This window comes from Pararge aegeria, chromosome 17, assembly GCF_905163445.1.
Source record: "Pararge aegeria chromosome 17, ilParAegt1.1, whole genome shotgun sequence".
Classification (NCBI taxonomy): Eukaryota; Metazoa; Arthropoda; class Insecta; order Lepidoptera; family Nymphalidae; genus Pararge; species Pararge aegeria.
This window is the reverse complement of record NC_053196.1, coordinates 8,538,444-8,566,239: the sequence shown is the minus strand read 5'-3', so window position 1 is coordinate 8,566,239 and position 27,796 is coordinate 8,538,444. Positions and strand designations below refer to the sequence as shown.

Genomic DNA, 27,796 nt, shown 5'->3' with positions numbered 1-27,796 from the left:
TTAAGTACTAGCGGACCCTAGCGACTTGGTCCGCGTATGAGTCACGAGAAGCTAGAATAGATCTGATGCTAACATCATAATCATCGTGGCTATTTATGTACTAACTATTATTTTACGTATACTGAGTTAGTAAGTTGTCATTATTTTAATAATTTAATTTAATGTAATTTTTAGTTGATACATACATAATACATACATCTATCCATACATCTATCCATACATCTATCCTCACAAAAATCCTCACCTCGCATTTATAATATTAGTAGGATGGTACGCGTGCATTCGATCGTTGTGCCATATGCCTTGCGACTTGCTGTTATTTGTGAAGAGTTATGTCCTTTATCTCCGACAATATGGATCAGATCTTTTATCATTTAAATTCGACAATACCTGTTTGATAGTATACACTTTCAAATAAAAAAAGAATTATTCAAATCGGTTCAAATTTAACGAAGCTGTGAAGTAAAATAGATCAAATTTCATCCCGGTGGAAACTTTTGTTTATCGGGATAAAAAGTATCCTATATGTTGACCCGGAATATCAGCTACCACTATACCAATATTTTTTTTAAATCCGTTCAGTAGTTTTTACGTGATGCCCGGACAGACGGACAGACGGACAAAAATTCAATAAAAATCTGTTTGGGACTCAGTATCGATTATGAAGCATCCCCCGGTAAAAATTTTGAAAATATATTAAATGTACAAAAATCTTCCAGTTACAGGTTTATTATAAGTATATATATAGGTAGATAATAATTGATTAAAATACATTTTTATGAAATATAAGGATATGATTTAAAATATGAGTAACCAAAAACGCACATAACTCAGAAAAGTTTGAGGTGCGTGTAGGGATTCGAAATCGGCCTCACGAAAAAGAAGTCGAGCTCCTGTCACGCTTCTTTTGGGACTAAATAAATAAATAATTTTGGGCGGAAACTAATAACATCGCTATAATTATAACAGAAATGTAAACTAAGTATTTATAATCCAAATACAAGATATCCGGAATATCCAATGATAACTCTGTAATATTTTTTCTTATAAAAGTATTAATAGATTAGTTAACTACTATTTTGCGAATTGTTCCTAATTATTTTCATGGTACACTGGTAATAATCACAATCGTTAAATAATTACCTAATCAACAAAAGACATGGGATTTACCATTTCCTTTACAGTATTTGTCTATGAGTTATAAACATCCGGTTGTTTACACCCACGTAGTTATATTAGAGCATTTTATTACAGCGACAGGCTGTGAGTCAGATTGCGAAAACATTTTGTTTATTTTCGTCTTCAATTATCTTCATAGAAACATTATCTACCTTATCTCTACTAATTGCTAGGCTGTGTATAAAAAGGTGGTGTTTGACTATTACGGATCATACTAACGAACGAGTTCAAATGAATCAGTGACTAGTTAAGTTTACGAACGAATACGAAGATAGCCTCCAAAATGAGGATCACAATATTCCTATTTATTGTAAGTACAGAGCTTTTAATTACCTGTTTCTTATCAGCCCTAAATATGAACACATTTTTAATACAGTTATGTGATTGCTTTACAATTTGACATCTTGAATTTTAGATTACTAAAACCTAGTTTGAAACTAGATTTAATAATAAAAATATACTGTAATAAATACAATGAAGTGTTAAAATTTTCTTGATAATTATTTTTTTAGTGAATTGCATGGTTCTTTTTAGTTTATTATATTGTCTCTTTTCTAATGTTTTAATTTAGTCTTATATAATACTTATTATTTTGACAACCTTCTCGGAGGTCCCGGGTTCGATCCCCGTCAGGGAAATTTATTATTCCTGATTTTTCTCTAGTCTGGTCTGGTTTCGCCTTCAGCCCTGGATTGTTACCACCCTACCGATAAAGACGTTCAGCTAAGCGATTTAGCGTTCCGGTACGACATCGTTAACCTTCTTAGACTCTATCCTCAGTTACCATAATTTGAGACTGCAGTCAAGGGCTAATTTGTGGAGGAACAAAAATCAAATAGCGGTTACCCGCGACTTCGTGCATTCATTACGGTTTTTTATAAATCCCGCTGGAATTGTCATTTGCGGGAATTTTTTGTAGTTAGTAATAAGTTCTTTGAATATATTGTATTTAACTTTGATGTATCATCAATTGTAACCAGCTCTCGCCGAATAATAACTGTTATAGACAAAAGTTTGCTATTGTTGCTTACTTTATTGCAATTTTTCCAAGAATCTCCATTTTTATTTGAACAAAGTTATTTCGTAGTAATTTAGCTTTATCTCGGTAAATAAATGGTCAAAACCGGTCCTAACAAACAAAGTAAAAAACTTTCCTCATTATAATATTAGCATAGATATAGATTTGCAAATCATATATACATCATATATATCAATATATACAAAATTTGCGATCCTTTGGCAGGAGTCAGGACGGAGGCTATATGGGACTCCTCAATCTAATACCCAAACTAAAAACCACCAAACCATGTCCCTCTGGTTTGCTTTTTGTGATCTTTTAACTTAAACTATACCCCTACTGACTGACTTAGTAACTCACAGATAATAAATCGTCGCGTGGAATTACGACCAAGTTACGTTTTAAAGGGATTAATTACGACCATATTACGGATCTGAAGATGGGGCATAGTTTATTAGGAAGTTTATAAACTTATAAGCATGAAAATCGCTACTTTTTGATTGAAAACATATATTTATTACATTATTAGGTACATTTGTTCCACGCGAAATCGAAAATTTCTGGCCATAAAGTTGTGAACATTCCTTAGTCCTTACTAATATTATAAATGAGCGTCGAAAGACAATTTCTCTTGCACATTTATAAAAGAAGTAGCTCATGAAGTGATAAGCTAAAGATAGGTAAAACATAGTAACATAGTTTTGTTTTGTTATTAAATGTATCTATGCTATGCTTTCATATTGTATGATGTTTAACTCTGTTGTACATGTGTACAATTCAGTTTATGGTTATAGCACACGGAAGAAAATTTGCGGTCTGAACCAGTATAAAATAAAGACGCTTAAATGGGATAAGAGTCGGTCGTCGTCAAAAAACGATTGATTTTTTCGAACAATTCATATTCATCAATTTAATCAATTTAACACATTAAATTTTCTTTTCTAGGTTGGCGTCTGCTTAGTAAGCGCAAAATATCTGTCGTACCAAACAAAAGAATCAAATGAGTTAATAAGGATTAGAAGATCGGACGACTCCGATGACTCTTCAAATTCGGCGGAAAGTAATAATAACTCAATCGAAAATGACAGTGAAAATGATGATGAAGATACCGAGGACAAAGATGTTAAGCAACAAAAGAATGAAGAAAAACAAAGAAAAATAGAGGAAAAACAAGCAAAGGCTCAACGCAAAGAGGAAGCAAAGAAAGAAAAAGAAGAGCGAAAACGTCTTGAAAGACTTGAAAAAGAAAAACGTAAAGAAGAAGAAAAGCAAAATAAGGAAGATCGAAAGAAGCAGGAAAAACAACGTAAGGAGCTTAAAAAATTAGAGAGAGAGGCATTACAAGGTAAGCCTGTGGACAATGATTTCCTAGAGACCGAGGAAGAAAATTCTGTAGAGCTCAGTGATATCTGGAAAGAGCACATCTACGTCAAGTATGGTTTGAACCTAACAAGTACAAAATTAGAAAAACAAGCTGCATTGAATAGGTACTTACAAGAAGAACTTAGTATCGGTCAAAACAGTACCGAAAGAGAACGCTTGCAAGCCATAGTACAGTTAATTCAAACTAAATTGCAAACTGATCCCACTGCAAGAACTGCATTGAAAAACCAACTTTTAAGTCACATTAATGCTGTATCTATTCAAAAGTTACGCGCAGGTATTGAAAAAGATCTTGAAGAGTTAAATAATAAAACAGAAATGCTCAATAACGTCAGTTTGCATTGGGTTCCAGTAGCAAAACAGCAGATAGATGACAGAAGATCATTTCTTCAAACCATATCACAATTTTTATCAAATATTTTGCCAAATTGGGTAACTGGTGGGCAAAATGTACAAAATACAAATAATGTTCCTAGTCTTTCTGGTGTCATTGTACCTCAGAATGCTATTTCAAATGGGCCTAATGTTGTCTCCGAAAATAATATGAATTCAGTTTCCGGAAGTCATGCGGCCACTGGAAACCTAAACGTGGTAGAAAATAATAATAATGTAAATGCCGAACCATCAACCAGTAACTTAGCTGATTCTGGAATTAATAACGGTGCCTCGGAAGACGATAAAAACATGCCAGGCGCAGTAACCTCAAATTATAATGAAGCTCCTTCAAAAAATAATGGTGCAACTTCAGTTAGCGGTGACATTATATCTACAACTGGAATCAGTAACGCTGCATCTGTAATTAATAGTGCTGTTCTTCCGGAAAATAATAATGATCTCTCAGGTAACAATAACAATGTAATCATAAGTGCTCCCGAAACTACTGGAAATCCTAGTGTATCTTCTACATATGAAAATGTAAGTGATGTCCAATTGACAAATACTAATGTTATTTATCCTGGAAACGTTGCATCGGGAAATATAGGTGACAATGTATCAATAGGAGCTAATTTCGAAAACAGTGCCTCAAGTTTAGCTGATGATGTAAACAGTGTACAAACTATCCCGAGTGGATCTGCTAGCCCTAGTGTCCAAGCAAGCCCTAGTGAAACAGTGAGCCCCAGCGAAGTAGCTAGCCAGAGTGAACCATCTAACCCGAGTGATTCTGCTAGCCCTAGCGAAGTAGCTAGCACGAATGAATCAGCCAGCTCAAGTCAATCAGCTTACCCTAGTGAGACAGTGAGCCCTAGTGAATCAGCTAGCTCTAGTAAACCAGCGAGCTCTATTGAACCAGCGAGCCTTAATGAACCAGCTAGTCCTAGTGAAACAGTTAGCCCCAGCGAAGTAGCTAGCCCAAGCGAAACAGCTAGCCAAAGTGAATCAGCTAGCTCTAGTGTCTCAGTGAGCCCTGGTGAACCAGCGAGCTCTAGTGAACCAACGAGTTCTAATGAACCAGCTAGTCCTAGTGGAACAGGTAGCCCTAGTGATGGAGCCAGCTCAAGCAATTCAACTAGCCCTAATGAAATAGCTAGCTCTAGTGTCCTCGCAAACCCTAGTGATCTGGCAAGTTCTGGTGAACCAGCGAGCCCAAATGAACCAGCGAGCCCAAATGAACCAGCGAGCCCAAATGAAACAGCTAGTCCTAGTGAACCAGGTAGCCCCAGCGAATTGGTCAGCCCAAGCGAACCAGCTAGCCCTAGTGAATCAGCTAGCTCTGGTGTTCCAGCAAACCCTAGTGAACCAGCGAGCCCAAATGAACCAGCGAGCCCAAATGGACCAGCTAGTCCTAGTGAACCAGGTAGCCCCAGCGAAGTAGCTAGCCCAAGCGAACCAGCTAGCCTTAGTGAATCAGCTAGCTCTGGTGTCCCTGCAAACCCTAGTGAACCAGCTAGCTCTAGTGAACCAGCGAGCTCTAGTGAACCAGCAAGCCTTAATGAACCAGCTAGTCCTAGTGAAAAAGTTAGCCCCAGCGAAGTAGCTAGCCCAAGCGAACCAGCTAGCCCTAATGAAATAACTAGCTCTAGTGTCCTCGCAAACCCTAGTAATCCAGCAAGTTCTGGTGAACCAGCGAGCCCAAATGAACCAGCTAGTCCTAGTGAACCAGGTAGCCCCAGCGAAGTAGCTAGCCCAAGCGAACCAGCTAGCCCTAGTGAATCAGCTAGCTCTGGTGTCCCTGCAAACCCTAGTGAACCAGCTAGCTCTAGTGAACCAGCGAGCTCTAGTGAACCAGCAAGCCTTAATGAACCAGCTAATCCTAGTGAAACAGTTAGCCCCAGCGAAGTAGCTAGCCCAAGCGAACCAGCTAGCCCTAGTGAATCAGCTAGCTCTAGTGTCTCAGTGAGCCCTGGTGAACCAGCGGGCTCTAGCGAACCAACGAGCTCTAATGAACCGGCTAGTCCTAGTGAAACAGGTAGCCCTAGTGATGGAGCCAGCTCAAGCAATCCAAACAGCCCTAATGAAATAGCTAGCTCTAGTGTCCTCGCAAACCCTAGTGATCCGGCAAGTTCTGGTGAACCAGCGAGCCCAAATGAACCAGCTAGTCCTAGTGAACCAGGTAGCTCTGGTGTCCCAACAAACCAAAATGAACCAACGAGCTCTAATGAACCAGCAAGTCCTAGTGAACAAGGTAGCCCTGGCGAAGTAGCTAGCTCCATTCAATTAGCTATTCCTAATGAATCATCTAGTGATCAAGCGGGCCCAAGTGATCCAGCAGCTTCTAGTGAACCAGCAAGTCCTAGCACCGTAGCCGCCGCCGTATCAAGTGAACAAGCTAGCCCTAATGAATCAGCTAGTCTTAACGAACCAGCAAGCCCTAGTGAAGCAGTGAGCCCTAGTGAACCAGCGAGCTCTAGTGGGCTAGTTACTCCCAGTGAAACCTTATCTTCTGGAACAACTGATGCTTTGGGAGGAGATAGTGGTGATATTGTTTCCTCAAGTGCAATTGACACTACTTCAAATAAAAGCGCTGATGTTTCTATTGCAATTCCCGATACGATAACACCTATAGTACCTGATGTAGTATCTCCAGAAGTAAATGATGTTACCTCAATAAACAATGGGGAAAATCCAACATTAAATGTTGCTGAAGAAAACCCACTCTCGAGTACAGATTCTCCGTTAGGACATGAAATTACCTCAGATAATGGTGGCAGCGTGATTCAACCTACTGCAAATGATAGTACCATCGAGACGAATATCGATGTGGTCTCTTCTGTAGGAGGTGAAGCTACCGCTGTTAACGATACTAAAGTTTCCTCTGAGAATAACATTAATAATTCTCTTTTTATAACCCCGGATGTCACTTCTCCTGGTGATACAGCCTCGACAAATAATATCAACGTCACTGACATTGTCGTTATTCCGACTGATAGCATGATCGTATCTCAAGGAAATGAAGTTATAGATGATAAAGTCAACGTTGTTTCACCGAGTATAACTGATGCGCAACTCAATAAAATCCCTGTAGTGGTTACATCTGATGGCAATGAAAGTACCTCTATTGATAGCTCTATATTGCCCATCACGAGTGTTGGTCAAGATTCTCCGCTTGTAAACTCTGATGCCGTCTCAATTGGGAGCAGTGATAACACTGCAGTAAACAATGCCAGTAGTCCATCTTCAAGCGTTGTTGGTGATGTTATAGCTCCGAGCTCAAATGTTGTCTCTTCCGAAGGTAAAGAAGTTACAACTGATCACAGTGTAAACGCTGCGTCAACTAGTGTAACTGATAATGCCTCAGATGCAAGCAGCGTTGATGTTGTATCCTCAAGTGTAACTGAAAGTTCCTCCTCCGTAAGTACAGATCTTGTTTCTGCCACTACTGGTGACGCAATTACTGTAAATGATGATGGGTTTGTATCGTCAACTGTGCCAGATAACATCGGAGGTGGAGAAGCTGTAAACTCTGTCAATGTTGGAATAGATACCGTAGAGGTACACCTCAATAATGATACAACTGGATCTGATATTGCTGGTTCTTCGATTGGAATTAGTGATATTACCCTCGAAAATAGCAACCACTCTGAAGCTCCACTTGAAGGTTCACCTGTTACTGCCTCAGATACAAACACTAATGCTGACCCAAATGCGGAGACCACAAGTGCACCGGAAATAATAAATTCAGTTCAAACATCTAATGTATTTGAACAACCCGCTCAACCAGCTTCTATCGTAACTCAAAACCCTCTTGACAATGTCGTAGAAAATGAAAGAGTTTCAACAGTCAGTGATGCAAATTCGTTTTCAACTACGGTCGATGAAACAACAGCACCTATTGAAGAATCTCTGATACAGACGAGTGAAAGTTCAATAATTAATACAGTGTCACCCGTAGAATTGCCAACACCTTTAGCTGTTGTTGAAGGTATTACGATACCGGATGAACTTGGTGCTTCAGTAGTTGAAATATTACCACAATAACAATTGAGCAATCAAATAAAAACCAAAAACAATCCAAGCAAAATGTATGATGAATGTAAAAATATTTGTAAATCTATGGCTGTAAGAAATTAATTTCTATTTATAACAAGAATAATATGTACATTTTTGCATTTTTACCAAATAAAGCAATTAATTCAATTTTCCTATTTTCATTGTGTATATACTAATACAAAAATCAGCTTTTGATTTTTTTAACTCAAAATTAGATAAGATAAAAGAGTTCAATCATTTTATCCAACGTTGAATATCTAAACAAAAGTGTTTCTATATTCTTTTAACCCTAAGTTCCATCTTGAACCGTCTTTATCATCAGACTAGTGAAGAGAGGCTGGGTTCAGCTGCTATAAAATAAAAACATGAAATGAAATGTTCCCCTAAATATTTAATATTTACTAGTGACTTTTCTAACTTAATTTACAATTTTGGTATTAAAATAGGTATTATTAAATGGAATGCATAAAGAGGTAATTTAAATAATCAATACATAAGGATTATTAGTAATTATTACTTATAGTAACACTTAATTAATATATTTTAATACGATGTACAATATTTTTACATTAAAACATTCCTAATGTGCATACAAGTAATTATGCTAAGTCTGGAAACTGCAATTTCACTGCAGCATTAGTTTTGTTTCGATAAATTTACAATAATAATAATAATTAAAAATAATAGTCTATATTAAATGAAGGTGTGGAACTAATAAAATAATATTATGAAGCCGAAGGGTTAGTTCATATGTATTTATCAACGAGTATATCTAAAGAACCGTCAATCCGACTGTTCTTTCGATATACTGGTACTCGTACTCGATGACAGTAAAAAGAACAATTAAAATATTGTATGTATCTAATAATATCATTAATGTATAAAAAAAACGTATCTTTATTTCTATTCAAAGCGACATTGGTATTTATTTTCAATAAAAAATCAATGCAAAATTTAACAATCCGCCATGACGGGTTTCTTTTTTTGTTTGTTTCATCGCCATCTAGCCCCAAAGTAAGCGCAGTTTGTGTTATGGGTACTAAGATAGCTGTTGAATATTTTTATGAATATAATACATAAATACTTATAATATACTAGCTGTTGCCCGCGACTTAGTCTGCGTTTGATTTTGCTTTTAAAAATAAAATTGCGACTATAATTAAAGATCTAAGCTATCCTATCTCTTAAGTTGGACCAGACTGCTAACGGTGTGCCAATTTAATTTAAAATCGGTTTAGTAGTTTAGGAGTCCATCGCGGACAAACATCGTGACAGGAGATTTATATATTATAATATATAAACCCAGACACTGAAAAACATACATGCTCATCACACAAACATTTTCCAGTTGAAAACTAATTTTGGCTGGATTCAGAGATAAAATACTATTAATATTTTAATTAAAATACATTGAAACTACTAGTGGTTCCCCGCGAGTTGGTGGTGTACAGCTTCGGATAAATACAACGATATTTGTACGTATATTTATTAATACAATAATATTTGTACACCTTATACACCCCGACTAAGGTGATCAAGTTGACGCGGTTAAACTTGATCACCTTCAGTCCATGAGAATTGGATATGTAAAAAAGGTTTTTTTTAATCTGATCTTTCGGATATTTTCTGTGCATAGCGTGGTCTGACCAATAAACTTAATACCCTATTTAACTTTTCTGAGGTTCGAATTTTTACGAAGTCCTATCCAAAAGACACGAATTTTACTATTTTATTTGTCATTTTATCCACATTATTTTATTATTATTCAAGAAAGAGGTAATAATTATCCACAGTCTAGCCTTCGTCAAAAAATGGGCTTTTTTTTAAAATGTCTGGTTGATCCAAGGCGCGTTTATAAAAGAAACAAAATAAAATAAACTAAGTCTTCGGCTTATTATTAGTATAAGATGGATTAAACATGGATGGATAGCTTCAACTGAGAGGAGCGAAAAGTAACTAAAAAATTCAACCAATCTGAATTAAAAACTTCAAACTTCAAAACTTCATTACCGACCTAAACTATTACTAAAAGTGCCCTGTGGTTTCACACACGTAAGAATTTTATAACCTGTTTTGTTATTCTTTGACCTCTGCAACTAGCACGATGCACACCACATGGCGATTTCTTGCTTTGAGAATCACGGAACCGTACATTTTTCCGGGATAAAAAGTAGGCTATTTGCTATTACAGACTATAATCTATCTCTGTGTCTAGTCTAAATTGTATCCGGATCCAGGCTTATAAACAGCGTAAGAGAACTCATAAGCTCTGTAATATTAAAATAGTGTTGGTTATAAAGCTGAAGAGTTTGGAATCTGAGGAACTAACGACAACTAAATTGGGTTGGATAACCTGTTTTATGGAAAGGCTGAAATTATGTTTCCTATTTCATTTTAATAGAGTTACTTTTTCATTCCAATTCGGTTCCGGTTCCAATCGGTTTAAACCACAGAGCACAACTAGTTTTATAAATAAGAGCTATATAATTTAACTTTTATAAATTGTCAAATCCAGTATTTGTTGGCTGCGTTACCAGGATTCGTGTAGTTATGTTGACTTAGAGGATCAGAGGCTATATTAGGAAATGTATATGGATCACTCATATATTTATAATCACTAGATAATCCTGCTAGACTCATGTTCAAAGAGTTGTGGGATGGACTCCAATTAGGTGGAGTTGGGTCTACTGGCAGTTTAGAAAAGTCTGTGGGAACTTTTGAATAATCACTATTCGGTAACTCTTTGTATTCAGGTCCAGTAGTTTTCACGTAAGCATCCCTCTGCTCTATAGCTTCATCATTAACTACTTTATCGTCAGCTTCAGCATCTTTGGGCATATAGTTGATAGGTTTATTATAAACATCATTGGTGGCGTATCGAGCGTAATCATTTCTTGGAACATTGGTATCCAAGAGCTGACTATGAGATGCTACGCCAGCGCCTGAAACTAAATGACTGAAAGTAGAACTTGATGTGCTTGGAAACGCTGCACTTTGAAAAGCTTGATTAAGATGCTGAGACTGCGCCATTAGTTGATTATAGTTTGCATATTTTTGATGGTGCCACGCATCGGGGTGTTGGGGATGATGTTGAGATAGAGGTATTTCTCCAGCGGGATATGGGCAGGGTATTTGCGGCATTGGTAATGTTGAGTAGCTGGCGAGCGACGGAGCTGAATTGGAACCCGTATTTTTTCTAAGCCGGGCTCGCCTGTTTGAGAACCAGACCTGGAATAATAAGAAAAATAATTGTCACGCTAGCACTAGATATTTATATCAGCCGATTAAAAGTTTAGGAGAAATCCATTCACATTCTAGGAAATAGGCTGAAGCATCCGTGTCTATTGGCATCTACTATTTCTTTCACATTTAGAAGTTACGAGACGTACGGAATACATTTATATATTATGAATATACTATAAAAACGAAAAGTCACTGACTAAACACGTGATCTCAAAACTCAATGTGCAGCAATGATTGTTTTACTTTAAAAGTTTCAGGTATCTGTAAATCCTCAAGACTAAAGAAAAGTTAAAAATGACTGCTTTCCGCTATTTGATGACCCATTGTCCTTATCGAGCATAAACTGGATTACCTTCAAATCAAAATGCCATATTATATGCTAAGTTGCTCAGAAAAAAAATATATTTGTTCGAGTTACACTGATTATTTCAAATTTTACATTTCTTTTTTGCAAATAAAAAAAATTTTTACTAAAAATCATTATCATCATCAACCGATTACCGACCCACTACAGGGGACGGGTCTCCTCCCACTGTGAGAAGGGTTTCGAAATAATATGGCGTAAATCTATTATATAAGTTAGGTCGTAATCTGTTATTATGCAAATAATTTCTTGAATTGCCGGGCATGATGTGGTAATTTCCCACATGGTATGGTAGGACATGGTTTACTTACTGACTAGGCTAGTATAAAGTTCACTAGTAATTACTTATTTCCTAGTTTGCTTTAAGAAGTAAAATAAAACGCTTAAATTGTCTGTTCTGGTTAATCAGAAATATAGAACGTATATACATACTTGTATCCGTGCTTCGGTGAGGCCGGTTTGCAAAGCCAGTTCTTCTCTAGTGTACACGTCAGGGTACTGGGTTCTATGGAAGGCTCTTTCCAGCGCATCTAACTGCTCGCCGGTAAAAGTGGTACGAGACCGACGCTGCTTCCGTTTGAGGGTTAGACCTGGTTCTGATTCGATGTCCGATGAGTCGGAGCAGCGACCTGGAGAATTTCAATGGTCAAGTTTCAATTTATTATATATTAATTTTAAAGGGTAAGGCTAAGCTTCTTAGGGTTAAAACTTAAGGTTTTTCTTCTTCAGGGTTCTTACAGAGCGCCTTCGATAAAAAGACGAGCCAAAAGTCAGCAGATCGGTTATCAAGAATCTGTCTCCTTAATATCTTTTTTATAAGTTTAAGATTGATTCATTGTAATGTCAATTTGTCGGCATATTTTTTTTAGACACGCGTTATTTATAATAGCAAACTTTTTCACAAATCCCAATCTCTATTTAATTCGCCTAAATCAAAAACCGTCAAGGCATCACGGACCTTCTCAGTTATAAATCGGTAGCGGTATCCTATGGAACATATTAAAAAACCGCCTTAACAAAACGCGGCTTTGCCCTAACACCGATTTTAAAAAACGCGGCTTATATTAATAGCCTATTGAAAGAAGTCAAAATTGAATGAAATGAAAAAATGGGGGCTCAGAGTGAAGGAATAAGAACACCCAGCGCGGCGGTTTCTTTGTCGGCGTCTTTGCTGTTCGGGTGACATTTTGGCACCATTCAATATTTTGGTGTCGCGATCTGGATTTATGACATGTAAAACGACAACGCAGTTTAATGCGCTCGCACTCATTTAGCCGTCATTTGGATGGGATGTATACAACCTGCCTTGAATGTGGGTATAAAAGAAATGCTTTGTGGTTCACAAACTGAGGCTTACGTCCTTCATTCTTATTATTTAAAACTTTCTAAACTAATTATAGTTTCTCACTTAAATACAAAAACGGAAACGTTTGAGTTTAATTAAGTTGATGGAACCTGAAGTACGACTGCATACCATATAACCTGACATGACATTTAGATGTGTCCCAGAATAGTTCCACTCGAAGTAAATGTGATTAGTCTGCCTACCCGCATTGGAGCTACGGGGAGGGTCTAAGCTCTTAATCCTCGCTCCGTTAGAGGAGGCAGACAAGGCCGTAATAGGCATGATGATAGTAACAAAGAATTCCTAAAATATTGTATTAATCTAATGATATATGAAAACGTATGAAAAATGTATATTTATTTATCTTCTCAGTGAGATTGTTATTTATTTTCAATCTATATAACTGCAAAATCTAGCGATCCGCCATGACAGGTGAAACGCCAAATGACGTCACGTCTATATAAAAATAATTTTGTACCGCTTAAACTAAAAGTATTTTGTGATTACAAACTATCAGTTGCTCAGTTTAGTGTTGTCAATATCAAAATCAATAATCTTTGGTTACGGAACAAGGACTAAGGCTATATAGCTCTAATTCTCCTATTACGGCACAAGTGCAGCGTTGTGCTTGTTTAAAATATAATTTGCAATTTATATCAACAAAACCTATAATGTCAGTATATATAGCAGATGCTTCCGAAAATCATAAAGCAGTTTTTCTAAACTATTCATTATGCCTATTATCTTAAATGTAAGTTGATAGTAAAGTAAAAGTAAACTTAACAATTTATTTGTAAATGTAGCCACAAAGACCGCGAAAATCAAATAAAACATAACACGTAGTAATAAAATGATTTACATTGCCGAAATTCCCTTGCGGTCTCGACACAATATTATTTTGCCATTTTTTGTTCCGTCTTTGATCATAATGTATGGGGCTAAATGACCTAGTATTTATATGTACACGTATAAGGTTACGTTCACCTAAAGCCTTTTAATCTCTACAGCGCGGTGATAAAGTTCAGTTCATATAATTTAAGCTCTCGCGTCGTCTTCTGGAAGGGATTATAAGTGTTTAAAAGAAAGCGAAGGTGTTATACAGAAAATATGGGTGGGAGAGGGTACGATGCGCTTTGGCGTTTGCCGAAATGTGACCCCGTGAAGTCGGCGCGTCTCAAAAATCGTATTTTGGAAGTTGAAAGAGCAACGATGGCGGTTTAACACCTTCATAATCTGGGTTCATTAAATCGGTCGGGTCGGCCTTTGTTTCAGCGCTTCGTTCTGATGTTAACAGATGGCCGGATTAGCACGTTCGTGGGCGTGCTTTCGGATTTCTTATGATCGCGACGAGTTATATTAATTACGGCATACGAGGTTTAAGGGTTTGGTAATCCAAATTAAGCAAAATACCATATTCCCTTGTTATTTTTGCGAACCTGGTGTCATTACCAGTTTATGTTTGTTGGTTGTACTATTGCTCATTGCTATTTGTTGTTGATCTTTAGTTGTATTTGATACATTGTTATTAATGAAACAAAGTTAAAAAGGATTATTTATGTGTACCACAATATATTATGTCCTGAAAAAGTTTACTGTCACTAATCAGACCGCAAATGCATTTTATACGTGACTCAGAATGCGGCATGTAATCTTAATACAAACACAACATTGTCTTACACGCATTGTGGAGGTGTCATCATCTACGTACCGTGACATCACTTGGTATAACGACCGTTGTTATTATACAAACGCTAGATTTTATCATATTTTGTGCTTTTTGTATTGTTGTGTGGACTTATCATTAGTACTGTCTGTTATTGTTGTCCGTCGGTTTGCAGCTCTGTTGCGTTCTATGCATTTAGCTAGGAATATGTCAAAGGACGAAGTTCTATAAGGCTTTTCGGACTCCAGAAACCACTCAGGGAGTTTCTGTTATACATTGACACTTTGTAAACAACGTTCAGCCGACCATTATTTAGATCCAACTAGCTCCGAAACTCTGAATACCACCATTAAGAACAAGATCTAAATTGGGTCACTGCAAACTCATTGTTATCATCATCCTGAGCCTACGAATGTTTTATTTCTATTCCACTACAAGTTAGTCCTTGACTTCAATGTCACCTACTCGTAAGTGACGATGCAGTCTTAGATGGTAAAGGGCTTACCTGTTAGGGATATGGCAGTAATGTTAAACCCATATCCCTAATCGGTTTCTATGCGACATCGTACCGGAACGCTAAATCGCTTTGCGGCTCGTTTGTCGGTAGGGTACTAGGATTTTAGCAGCATCGGTACTGCGTCCTTGCTTTGATTTAAAAAACTGTCAAAACGTAACAAAGTTATTTGTCGGTCATAAATTTGTCTCTCTAAAACTAAGTGAAGTCTAAGCGTAGTCAAAGTGCTTTCTTGAGATCTTAGGCTTATTGATTACACATCCTCTTCAATGGGAGAGAAGAATTTAGATATTAGCATTTCCGAAGCTGGCTTTAAGGGTCTAATTGCAATAACATAGCCTCAAATGAGCCAAGAGAGCGAGTACTAAACAAACTAGAGCGGCACACATATACCGATGAATAAAAAAGTAAAAAAATCACATCAAATAAAATCGTCGTCATGAACCCATTACTGGCCCACTATAGATCCTTTTAGAATGAGAAAGGCTTAGGCCGTAGGGTACCACGCTGGCCAAGTGCGGATTGGTAGACTTTAGACACCGTTGAAAATATTATGGAGAACTCTCAGGCATGCGGGTTTAATCACGATGTTTCCCTGCACCGTTTTAAAGCCAGTGATATTCAAATTGCTTAGTTTAAAATATGTTAGTTTAGTTATGTAGCTAAGTTTTTTCGACTCGCATTCTTAAAATCAACCTTTATACTGTAACACTATCAAAAGATCCTACAACGAGAGAGGCGTCAAACGGATATACCAACAGGTACATAGTACCGGTGAATCTCAAAGTGGCTACAGAATAATGCAACAATGACACTACAACCAAAACATGTTACGTCAATTGTGGACGTTTCACCACTATCGAGTCTCCGCAGGCGTTCGCGGTAACTTGTGTCGGTAAACCTTTGCGAAAACTTCACCAAACACGCACCGCCCCTTTGGCGGGCAGGAACGCCAATATTTCACCAGCGACAATGACTGTGTAAGATTTGTGTGCGGAAATTGATTTTTTGACCGCGCCGTGAGAAAGCTTTGACGGGTTAGGGATGTTTGCAAAATAGCTAACAATAAGCCGTGATGTTATGCAATGGCAGTGCAGAAGTAAATTTTTATTTTTTAACTAAGTAGTAAATAAAGAAGATTATTAGATTTATGTATAGTAACTAGTTGAGGAAAAAGAAATGGGATTTTGATTATACCTTTAATATTTATATTACGATAGGAAAGGATCACTTTTATATATATTGTGTATTGTTATGTTGTATAAGACCTGTCCAAACGATTTTAAGCAGCGAAGTGGTATACGAGTATATACCCACTTGAAAATTAAACCGATTATGATCGTGACTTTGATGACTTACATTGTCTTTATATTATGCATTTATGTTTAACGGTATGATTACAGGATCGATTAACCAAACTTATTTTTCTTTACAGTAGCTACCAATGATAGGCTTCTCTGCAAAGATATAACAATGATAGTAAGATTATAAAAATCCTGATATTGGAAAAGATCAACTGCCGAACTTTGGCCGGCTTCTTCTAGGTAGAACGCTAACAAACCCGTGACTATTAACAGACATACTTGACGTTTTTAATAAGCCTCCTTGAAATAAGATTTTATCTTAATATATATAAATCTCCTGTCACGATGTTTGTCCGCGATGGACTCTTAAACTACTTAACCGATTTTAAATTAAATTGGCACACCGTGAGCAGTCTGGTCCAACTTAAGAGATAGGTTAGCTTAGATCTTTAATTATAATCGCAATTTTATTTTATTGCAAATTATTTGTCTATAATTAATTGACAGTCACGTGTTATATATATATACTTACTACTATACTCAATTAAGGCTTAGCGATACTGAATACTTTAAAAACAAAATCAAACGCAGACGAAGTCGCGGGCACTAGCTAGTATATTATAAAACTAGGCTTATTAACGACACAATTTAAATAAAATGTACACAGAAATACAAAATAAATAGTTAATAATAAATATGAGTAATAAATAAAACGTTACCTCCGAGTATGCCATCGATACTGTAGTCCTTTTTTCCATCTGATTCTCTTGCTCCTCCTCGCAGTAACCTTGAAATAGAGGATATGCTTGGTGGGTCTGAAACTCCTTCCTGAAAATAAAGAAATGTTTTTAAGGATCCATGGACTCACAAGAGGGCTTTTAGTCCATATGTTACTACTATTTTATTTGAAAACTATTAAGCTGTAAACGTGATGTTTCTTTTTAAAATCTTTCTTTTAATGAGCTTTTTATTATACATTGTGGACACTTAAAAGCTCGCGTCGACTTGTGTTATTTGTTTTTCGACAGAAAAATCACTTTTAAGCATAAGTTATAATTACAGGTAAATTATTATATACTAATTTTTCCGCATTATACCATACGCACCGCACAGCAAATGGTTTTGTAAAAAAGTGTTTTTATGATGCAGGAATAATAAACTTCAAAAATAAAGACAACATACACGAGGTAAATAATATCTATATGAGGGTTTAAAACTGTTTTTCATAATTATGACAGTAAAATGAACGAGAACTATTTTACAAATAATTAAATAGTTCAAACAAACTAAAAAAACACGCTTGGTATAAAACTAAACTAATTTCTTTCTTTTAGTTTATTCATAATAGCGATTTTTTTTAGTTTTTCTTGATCTATTATTTTTATTAGAGCAAAATTAATCGGTAACCCATCCACCATTAAAGAGATAAAATATTTTTTTTAATTTAGTGTGCCCGTTCTAATTATTATTTAAAACAGGCCATTAAAAAGTAATAGCTAACGCCTTCTATCATCTAGTAGCTTAATGTTTTCTGTGGAATTTGTTAGGTACGCGAACGCCATAGGTTTTTTTACATTTGGGTCTAGATGGCGCTGTAGTAATTAGTAAAAAATCTTATTTTTTATAGTGAAAATTGGAATAATCTTTTCAGATTAGTGTATTGTCATCGGTCCTCGATATTTCTACAAAGTTTGAAAGAAATCTGACCGTTTAAAGTGGGTCAAAATCGCGCCCAAAGAAGTCGGTTACAAACAAACATACAAGTGAAGCTAATATAAAGCGTGTAAAAAAACTAAACCTACAAAAACTGTAAGTGATAACAACACCTTACCGGCCCACCACATTCGGACTGACAAATCGCTAATGATATTCTTGCTTTATTTGATTTATAACTCATATAATATGTTAAAAATTGTTATTTTAAAATATCATTCTTTTAAAAATAAAATATTTACCTTATTAAAATCTCAAAAATATGGAATATTTTGTGTTGGCAAACAAAACAACGTTTTAAAACGATGCACCCAAGTTAAATTGCGCCATTGTGGAAATTATATACAGGTTTTTGCATACAAAAAGCTGTCACCAACGATTTGTTTTAATTGTAAACATTTTTAAACTTAGTAATATTTATATATTACATATATTTATTTAAATTATTTATGTATTATGTATATATGTTTCTGCGCAAGACCTTTATCTACTACCTTCATTACTGATCATAATAAAACATTTTATTTTAGTTATTAAAAGAAAATGTAATTTTTGACGACTTTTTGGTAGGTTTTTTCTATTCTATATTAGAAATATCTACTAGGAATACCTACATAAAGCTTTTCACAGTTATACCTTAGTTGCAGTTATACGGTAAAAATAGTTATAACTTTAAAGGCAGTTAAAATGTTCATCCAAAAGAATTCCAATATGCAGTTTAGAATTTAAAAAATTCAAAAGAAAATTCATTTATTTCTGACATTATTAAAAAAACGTTTGATAATCCAATACAACAAATTATGATCATCATCATCAAATCCACCGATTGACTTCCACTGCTGGACATAGGTCTTTTGTGCGTTCCAAACTCCACGATTCTCGCTTGATGTCGTCTGTCCACCTGGTTGGGGGTCGACCAACGCTGCCTTTACCGGTGCGGTGTTGCCACTCCAACACCTTGGAACCCCAACGTCCATCGGTTCTTCCTTTCGGTCGAGAGAGACTTTATGATATACTATTTCAATTATCTTTACATTTGAAATCATATTAAAATACTTAAAACCAAATTAAAAATACACGCAAATGAATTACCTAATATTCCAAAAATTACTAAGAAAACCTTTATTTATATCATTAAATACAGCTTTATCATGTGATTTTAGTATAAAATGATAAGAGAACGGTTTATTGTATCTCATAAACAATATGCTAATTTGACTTACTTGGTATTGTTAGCTGAGCGACGATATATTAAAAATAGGTTTGTACCAGTAAATACGGTCGGAAAGCAATGTATCAAATAATAGTATCAAATAGAGTACCTTAATGAGTTTTTCTCGTATTTCCCACGAGAATATTCCAGGGTTTTGCCGCTTTAGGTCTTCTATTCTTGATTCTACTTCAGGTGTTGCTACTCTTGGCTTAGAACCGCCTATGACGCCTGGTCTGATAGATCCTGTCTCCTAGGTGCAATGTAAATTGTGTTAAGAAAATCAACTGTTTTTTTCTATTTCACTACAATTTATTTAGCCCTTGACTGCAATCTCACCTGCTGGTTATGATGCAATCTAGGATGGTAACGGGCTAACCTGCTAGGGGTAGCGGCTAATCGGCTGCCACGCGACATCGTACCGGAACGCTTAATTGCTTAGCGGCACGTCTTTGTCGGTAGGGTGGTAATTAGCCACGGCCAAAGTCTCCCACCAGACTAGACCAGAGAAAATTTAGAAATTATAAATTCCGTCCATCCCATCCCCTTAGGGATTTATAATATTCGAGTGCAATGATTAACGTTGAAGTAATAAGTATGGAACACCAGTGTTCATGAGACCTTCTATAGCGGACGAGCGCAAAATTCTGGATTGAATGTCGGCTTATAAATAACAAGGGGCTAACTAGAACATTAAAAATTTTGAATCCGGCCGTACTGTAGGTTTAAAGTATAACAACGCCACTTTATCTCAGCTGGATGAAAATAATATTCAGTGTATTCTCGTAAAAAACGGTTTAAGCTATTTTCCTTTTCATACCGATAAAACGTTTTTATTGCAAACACAATACCTTTTAAAAATGAATATTCAAGAAAAACACATGATAGAGCCATAAGTCCAAGGCAGCAAGAATTCTGCGCCCCCAATTTTATACTTCCCGGTATATAAAAATATATATATTTTTTTAATGAAAAATATAACTATTTAGGTCAATTGTAAAATAAAAAAATAAAACAATTATATATGATCACCAAATAGTCCACTTAGAGACTTAGAAGTTACTTGTTAATTGTCTTCGCGTATCACAGAAATATGCTAACATAAGAAATAGCGCCGCTTGGGAAAAATGATCTCAGCAATTTTACATCTACTCGGAAGTACATTGTTGTTGTACAGTATGACAGGCGACAATATTCTAGGTTAAGATCTTAACCATCGTAAGTTGTATATAAAACGTTGGTGAAGGGGGACCTGTGCAGTGATTCCAGGGTCAAAAATTCTGACGTTTTAGGCTACTGAAAGAAACGTCAACCTTTCAGTATAAAAGTACGTGCTGAGTTGTAAACGGCCATGAAGTACCTATCTCAACTAAACGTTTATAATTTCTGTGAAACACTAAAAGAATATGTAAAATTCATTTTAAGTTAGTAATGAAATCATTGTTGGAATTAAATAATTTTGAAATAGTCGTTCCACTTTTGAAACTTGACTGTGAGGTAAACATATATGCTACTGTATGTATGGAAGGGGATATAGGTAAGCATATCCAGCGGCTCTATGCGACTCGTTTAATGCCAAACGCTGCGCATTCCGGTATCAGATCCTTGGAACTCCAGTGCCTTCGGTTCTATGTGGTCCGCTACTAACTAGTGGGAAGCTACGTGGCAAAACTAGTTCAGCTATGCCTATAATTCCAGCTCATCTTCTGTTGTAGTAGTCATGACTGTAGTTTTCTAAGTCGTCTCGTGTTCGATCCAGGCAGGGACAATTTGGCAATTAATATATTCTGATTTTTTTTCTGGTTTGGTGTAAAAACCAACTGGGTTGGTATAACTGTCATAAATCTAGCGAATGAGCCCGCTACCATCTCAGATTGCATCGTCATTTACCTTTAGGTGAGATTACAGGCAAGAGCTGACAAGCGATTTAGCAGGTCCGGTACGATATCATGTAGATGCCATAGGGTATGGATTTCATATAACTGGCATACCTCTAGCGTAGCCTGCTACCATCGTAGACGGCATCACCTTAACATTACGAGTAGGTGCATTCAATGTCAGTGGAGTAATAAAACAAGAACTACGGAACTTATTTCTGATTACGCCTCCACCCTTAGCGTCTTCTAAGCTTTCTTTAGAAGTCCACAATGTCCATGATATTGGTTCAAAAATAATTATATTTGTTAGACTTTGTATCATATTTTAGTGAGTTGGGTCAAATGTAATTACAGAAGCCGCAGGTTCTCTCATGGGGCGTGAAAATGCACTTCCTGAGTAAAACAATCGCCATTGTAGCCCAGTGGGTGGGAGTAGTGGAAATGGACCTTCAGGCTTGGCTGAGCAGGGGATCAATGGCGATTGTTTGGTTCAACTGAATTGAGTATGTTCGTAGGTTTTGAAATCACAAAGTACATAGAGTTCTTACGGAAAACTGAAATATATAAGAGTTCAAAATAATGATACCTATCGATTTATGAATATGTTTAGATCCTTCCGTTATATGTAACGACGCCATCAAACGAGTCGAAGTACGCAAGGAGAAATCGTGGGACCTGGAAATCCCTTCAAAAAGACCTATGCCAATAAGTTGGCGTAAATCGGTTGACATGTTGATGATTATATAAAAACTTATTTAAATCGGTGATTTCTAGAAATTCATATTTAACGCGAATTAGTCTTAAGCATTAAGGTCTGACCAAGAAAATAAAAACCCTTTTCTGGGATCGCTACATTTGCTAGCATTTGACAAAGTAAGTGTAAAGAAAAACATAGTTCCATTTTTATCCGCAACATGGCGAGGGTTTTAAAACTTAATTAAACATTTTGAGTAACCTACTACTTTAATCAAGCTTCTTTAAATAAGTTAAATTTCTTTATTATAATTTAATTATCCGAATAAGCTAAAAAAACTTACTTGATAAATAAATAATCACTTTAACTTTGTCTAATAGCATATTTGGTCTCTGTAATTTGTGGGGTTTTAGAAATCACCGATTTATTTGATAAAATACCTGTTTCTCTGATCTTACCTGATACCTGTTGAGGATTTTTGAGACGCATCCGTGCGAGACGCGCAGCTGGCGTGAGATTACGCAAGGCCTCACTCCCGCAGCAGCCATCTCCACAATCTTCAGCCTGATGTGATTGGGCAGAGGTCGCCCATTGATGAATAAACCACCCAGTTGGTTAACTCGACCTTGTCCTATAGAAAAGAGATTTTGTGGTCAACACTTTCTATAAGCTTAATATACCCAGAATCATTAGCATAATTTTTTTTTAACTCTTATGAACCAAGAATCTATAAGAGCCTAGTACACTATATGCGTACTTGTCAGATACGCGTTTTGACAGAGTTACATAATTTAAATCATTGCGTCTTTGAATGTTTTTTATTGTGATATTTTGGACCATAGGAATATGTAGTTTGTCTGATAAGTTTCACAAAAAAAATATGTTGAGTTGTTTTGTGGTTATTTCAGTAAAAAGTAGCATTAAAAAGGTTACTGAAATACCCAGGCCATGTGGCCCACCAATATTAATAATATTCAGTCGCACCTAAACATATAAATTAAGTATGTTTTGCTATAAAAAATTAATAGTGAAATATAAATTTTAAATAAGTATGGCAGTTGGTATGGCTATTTCTTATGTTGATCGCTCGGTCCCCCAGATACGACTTTACGAATTATACTAAGATCAAGAATATCCCCTACGAATCAATAATTAAAATAGCCGAGGGAAGGAGGGCGGTAACAATAAAAATCGTGGAGGGAAGAAGTGTTATTTATGAATTAATTCACTACTGGGCAAAGGCATTATTGTTTAGAAAATAAACAATATTGATAAAAACATTTATCCCATTCTTCTGGCAGATTTGAGTAACTCTGAACATGTAATAGGGGTTTGTACTGCTGTTGTCCGTTCAGAGATTCCTTCTTCAATATCAGACTCTATAGAGATATAAATTTCTCATAACACAGTGGTTTCTTGCGAGCAACTAAATGGCTTTGTAAAAAAAAAACTAAATTAAGAACCTCTGCCTTTTCTGGAAACTAATTTGAAAAGTCCTTGAGAACACAAAATTTTCGCAGTAAGTATTTGAGAATCATATTAACAATGCAATACTAAACACACACAATTACATATTCTAAATAGAGTAACGGCATTGATAAATAGTTTAATGAAATTACATTGATCAAAATTTTATAAATGTAATTGTTAGTCAATAAAAAATATCTAATAGTACTTACGTGTACCTATTGTGTTGAATATTAGCAATATTAATATCTACTTATTTATATACATTATAAACTTGTTATATTATCGTGTTGATTTACTAATTTATATAACAACCTAACCATGGTTACTAATTTTGGATCTTATAAGAAAACTTCCTCAGCGTGTGATAGAAATAGAAGAACTTGGCGTTAATTTTCTTAGGTAATTGTTATATTCTGTATAGAGCTTGATTTAAATAAATCAAAAGTGCCATAATAATATATAAAGCGAGCTTATTAACAAAATAACACAACTGCATATACCGCAAATCTTAAGTTTTTTACTAATATATATATCTTCTTTTTATACAATTATTGAACCCCAGCAATAACGTACACTTTACAATATACGTTTGCCTTTTATTGCTAATGCTTGGTTTCCATAATGGAAACATCATCAACACGATACTTCATCTGTGGATCTGAATACATGCGTATGCTAGCCATTCTCCATTATAAACAATTCTGCTAAAATTTCAGGCTGTGTATATTTTTGTACTTATTGCGTCTATGATAGGCTGCTGGCTACAGTATGTCCTGGCAAGAGGAGAAATTTTGAGTTTTGAATCTCCACGCTGCTCCAATTAATGGTTGGTAAGCAAGGTTTATCCTTTCCTTGCTGGCACTTACTTATTACTTATATGGCTATAAGTGCCAGCTCTTTGGCCAACAGAAGCTTTTGATGAATATGGATTTTCGTGTCTAATGAATATTTAAACAGTATTAAACGCTACTGCTGCAAGACTTATCCCTGAAATAAGTTTCAGTAGTAGAGCTTTTTTGACAGAGCTCGTATGGGGAACTACTACCGCGTAGCTTATTTCTGCCGCCAATCAGCATTGTTGCAATGCTGTCTCCCGGTCTGAAGGGCGTGTTTGCCGGTGTTATTACAGGTACTGAGACGTAGGTGTTCAACAGTGCGTGCACAGGGTTTTCAACAGGGTATGCATAAAGCAGGTAGATGGCATAAAATGGAAAGAATTCCCTCCAATACGAGTTATATAAAATAATTTGGGTATGCAGTGCTTTTGTGCATGTATTAAGTGCACGCCACTGGTGTTCAACCTACGTCTCAGTTTGGTGGACACAAGGCGTATTCCTTGCATGCCAGTGTCCCTCTGTTTATAGGCGATGCAATTTGCTTGGTCAGCAAATTATAACTATATTAAACTAGTATGTCTGGCACTTAAACGTTTGAGCCGATTTTGCAGCTTTTTGGATACTCAAATCCCGTTTGGTTTCTTCAAACAGGTTATTTGATGCTAACTGTTCTACCGTGTGGTGACGGAAGTTCAGAACACACCACCCCTCATCCCGCACGGCATGATGTCGTACGAGGCGACTAAAGGAATATGACTGGGAGCGGGCAGCGACCAGAGGACGATCCTCTGTGCTACTACCTGCATCTACTGCGATCACCAATCCGTCTGCCCAGCGTGGTGATTATGGGCAAATCCTCCAGTCGGAGAGGCCTTTAGTACAGCAGTGGACTGTGATAGGCTGTTGTTGATGATGCACTACCAACCAGGGTAGTGAATTATAAACGAACATGAAAATAGATACCCGTGTTTTGGCTATCCAGTCAAAACTATAATCATGCAAATATTTAAAGGAATTTGATACTAAAAATATTTTACATAATTTGATTTAAATATGGAGCTGAAAGAAAATCAGAAAGCGATATCTTGACATCGTGAACGTCAATGTGAGGATGCAAAAGCAGGTTACATTAAGCCGGAAAGCGTGCCCTATTTTTTTTATTTCACTACACGTTAGCCCTTGACTGCAATCTATCCTAGTGGTAACTTATGATTCAGTCAAGTAGTGAGCTAACTCTATTAAAGTTATAGTAGTTGTATAAGACCCATATATAGTTGTATATGTTCAATTCAATATTTTAGAATCTTTTTGCAACCGTACCTACGGCTTCAACCGGGGTTTATCGTTATTAGTATGTACTGAAGAATGAGATCCGGGTCGGTACTGTATCCATCTCCCAGATTGATTTACTATCACAGTTAGCTTGTGTCTTGTTCCTCAATTAAAACATTCTAATTGTAAAAACAAGAGAGTTAATTTGTTTCCATAAACAAGGTGTGCAATAACTTAGGTTATGTTAATATAAGAATAGTATTAAAGTTATAAAAGTACTTATATACCCTTACCTACCCACACATCCATACCATTCTGGTGGCGTTCCATAATGGTATGATAGCCAATGATCTTAAGATCAACGTCGGCCGCAACCACGTACTACCGCATACACACAATTGTCAGAAAACCACTTCCGAATACGCTTATACGATTAAAAACATAGCACCGTAAACGTCACACATGATAAATGTCTGTTTACATAAAATTAAGTCTCGAACGTATAATTTAAATTGATCATCACCCATTTGTATTAACATAATTATAACGACATGTTGAATTAATTACGGAGTCATAAATATCGTGATTTGAATAAAATCGGTGAAGGCGACGCGTTCGTTAGTACGGGTCGGTTTAAACCGACTATAAGCCAAGATGTCTTTAAGACGGCGGTGTCTTTTTATTAGAAAAAAGATCGATAGATCGCGTTATCTTTTTTTCTGCGCGTGAGTGCAGCTGAGGAGGTTGTATAGAACTGAGAGTACCACTGTGTTCGTAGAGAGAGAATGCCGTGGTGTGCGTGGCCTGTGCTCACAAGCGAAGAGCCTTAGACGTGAGGTCCGGTTGAGTCAGTGTGAGTGAGTGCACACAGAACGTCACCTGTATAATTCTTGTAGAAGATCCAAGCGTAAAAGGTTTCAGGATATACTATGTTATAAAATGGAGACATATTTCGATAATCTTTTCCACCTCTAGCTTTTGCTTTATTGCTTTTCATTTTAAATATTAAGTAAGCAATAATTAGTTGAACTAAAGGGCATGATAACATTTAAATGTATCTTTTATTTAATAAAGTGATAGTTTAATTTTTAATAATGCTTATAGTAATCCATAATGTTATTTAACGTAGTTAGATGAATTAATTTAAAAGCTTTATTGATTCTATTTAATTTATTTCTTGATCTTGATAATTTACTAGATTTATTTATCAAATATTGTATCAATTGTTAATGATAGTAAAATAAACTGAATAAACTCAAAATCTGTAGTTACAGTAAGAAAGGTACCTATATACAAACTTCACGACATATTTCAGTGAATTTTTTCATTGCCCAAAATGACGCAGAATATTTTTGTCACCCGAGTATTTTACGAAAACAGACGCTAGCGCATTGGAGGGGACTTTAGTTCTGCCCATTCATTCCGAAGAGTGCTCACAAAACTATGTACGTCTCTTTTACACTAATACAACACGCGCTTTATCATTTTAATCCTCTGATATGTACAACATAAATTATGTTTCATAAAATAATGTTATTAATTGAAAAATATTACTTTTGTTACTAGAGCTTTTCATTTATATCGATTTGATAAAGGTACTTTGTAGGCCATAAGTGTAACTATTAAAAACTAATGAATTAGTAATATTCGTAATGAGAAAATCTTCAATTTTCAGTTTAATATAAAGCTTAAAATTATTACTGGAGATTACAATCTAAAAGATATTTTTAATTTAAAACGCTAAGTACATCTAAAAATTTCTTTCACTATTTCTGTTTTCTATTTATAAATTATTTTATTTTTCACGTTCCTTACACATAAATCATGAAAATTTAAAAATTGTTCACGTAAAGCATTGTATTATTTTTTTTTTTTTTTTTTTTTTAAATATACTACGACAATACACAAAACGCCATCTAGCCCCAAAGTAAGCGTAGCTTGTGTTATGGGTACTAAGATAGCTGATGAATATTTATTTTTTATGAATGAAATACACATAAATAATTATAATATAATAATTGATATATTGTTAAATTGTCTAAAGCATGAGAAGATTATTTGAGGTATTAGTTTAACATAAATCTTAAAATATGCATCCTAAACTATAAGATTAAAAAGGCAGCTAAACAAGATGGGAAAGAAACAAGAGTAGGTACTCAAATGATTCCCTATCCCTTCCCTACTAATATTATAAATGTCAATGTTAGTTTGTTTGTTAGGCTTTCACGCAAAAACTACTTAACCGATCTTCATAAAACTTTGTACACATATTTTTGAAAGTGT

The 27,796-nt window shown here is 35.7% G+C and overlaps 2 protein-coding genes across 5 annotated transcripts; one reads left to right on the top strand and one right to left on the bottom strand.

Moving 5' to 3' along the window:
- The first annotated feature begins 1,380 nt into the window (after nucleotides 1-1,380).
- On the top strand, nucleotides 1,381-8,155 carry LOC120630833 (platelet binding protein GspB-like). 2 transcript variants are annotated; one of them, XM_039900127.1, is made up of 3 exons: nucleotides 1,381-1,489; nucleotides 3,143-5,681; nucleotides 6,132-8,155. In XM_039900127.1, the coding sequence occupies exons 1-3, from the start codon at nucleotides 1,463-1,465 to the stop codon at nucleotides 7,994-7,996; spliced, it is 4,431 nt and encodes a 1,476-aa protein (XP_039756061.1). In that variant the 5' UTR covers nucleotides 1,381-1,462; the 3' UTR covers nucleotides 7,997-8,155. The 2 variants fall into 2 exon arrangements, with proteins under 2 accessions (XP_039756061.1, XP_039756060.1); XM_039900126.1 differs by having other exon boundaries at nucleotides 3,143-8,155.
- A 2,142-nt stretch (nucleotides 8,156-10,297) lies between these two features.
- On the bottom strand, nucleotides 10,298-26,251 carry LOC120631185 (protein gooseberry-like). Of its 3 annotated transcripts, none has more exons than XM_039900656.1 (6): nucleotides 25,807-26,251; nucleotides 22,394-22,566; nucleotides 19,477-19,617; nucleotides 17,161-17,269; nucleotides 12,048-12,244; nucleotides 10,298-11,236 (listed from the first exon to the last, which is right to left on the bottom strand). In XM_039900656.1, the coding sequence occupies exons 1-6, from the start codon at nucleotides 25,841-25,843 to the stop codon at nucleotides 10,514-10,516; spliced, it is 1,380 nt and encodes a 459-aa protein (XP_039756590.1). In that variant the 5' UTR covers nucleotides 25,844-26,251; the 3' UTR covers nucleotides 10,298-10,513. The 3 variants fall into 3 exon arrangements, with proteins under 3 accessions (XP_039756590.1, XP_039756591.1, XP_039756592.1); XM_039900657.1 differs by having other exon boundaries at nucleotides 19,477-19,614; XM_039900658.1 differs by having other exon boundaries at nucleotides 25,811-25,864.
- Between the last annotated feature and the right edge of the window lie 1,545 nt (nucleotides 26,252-27,796).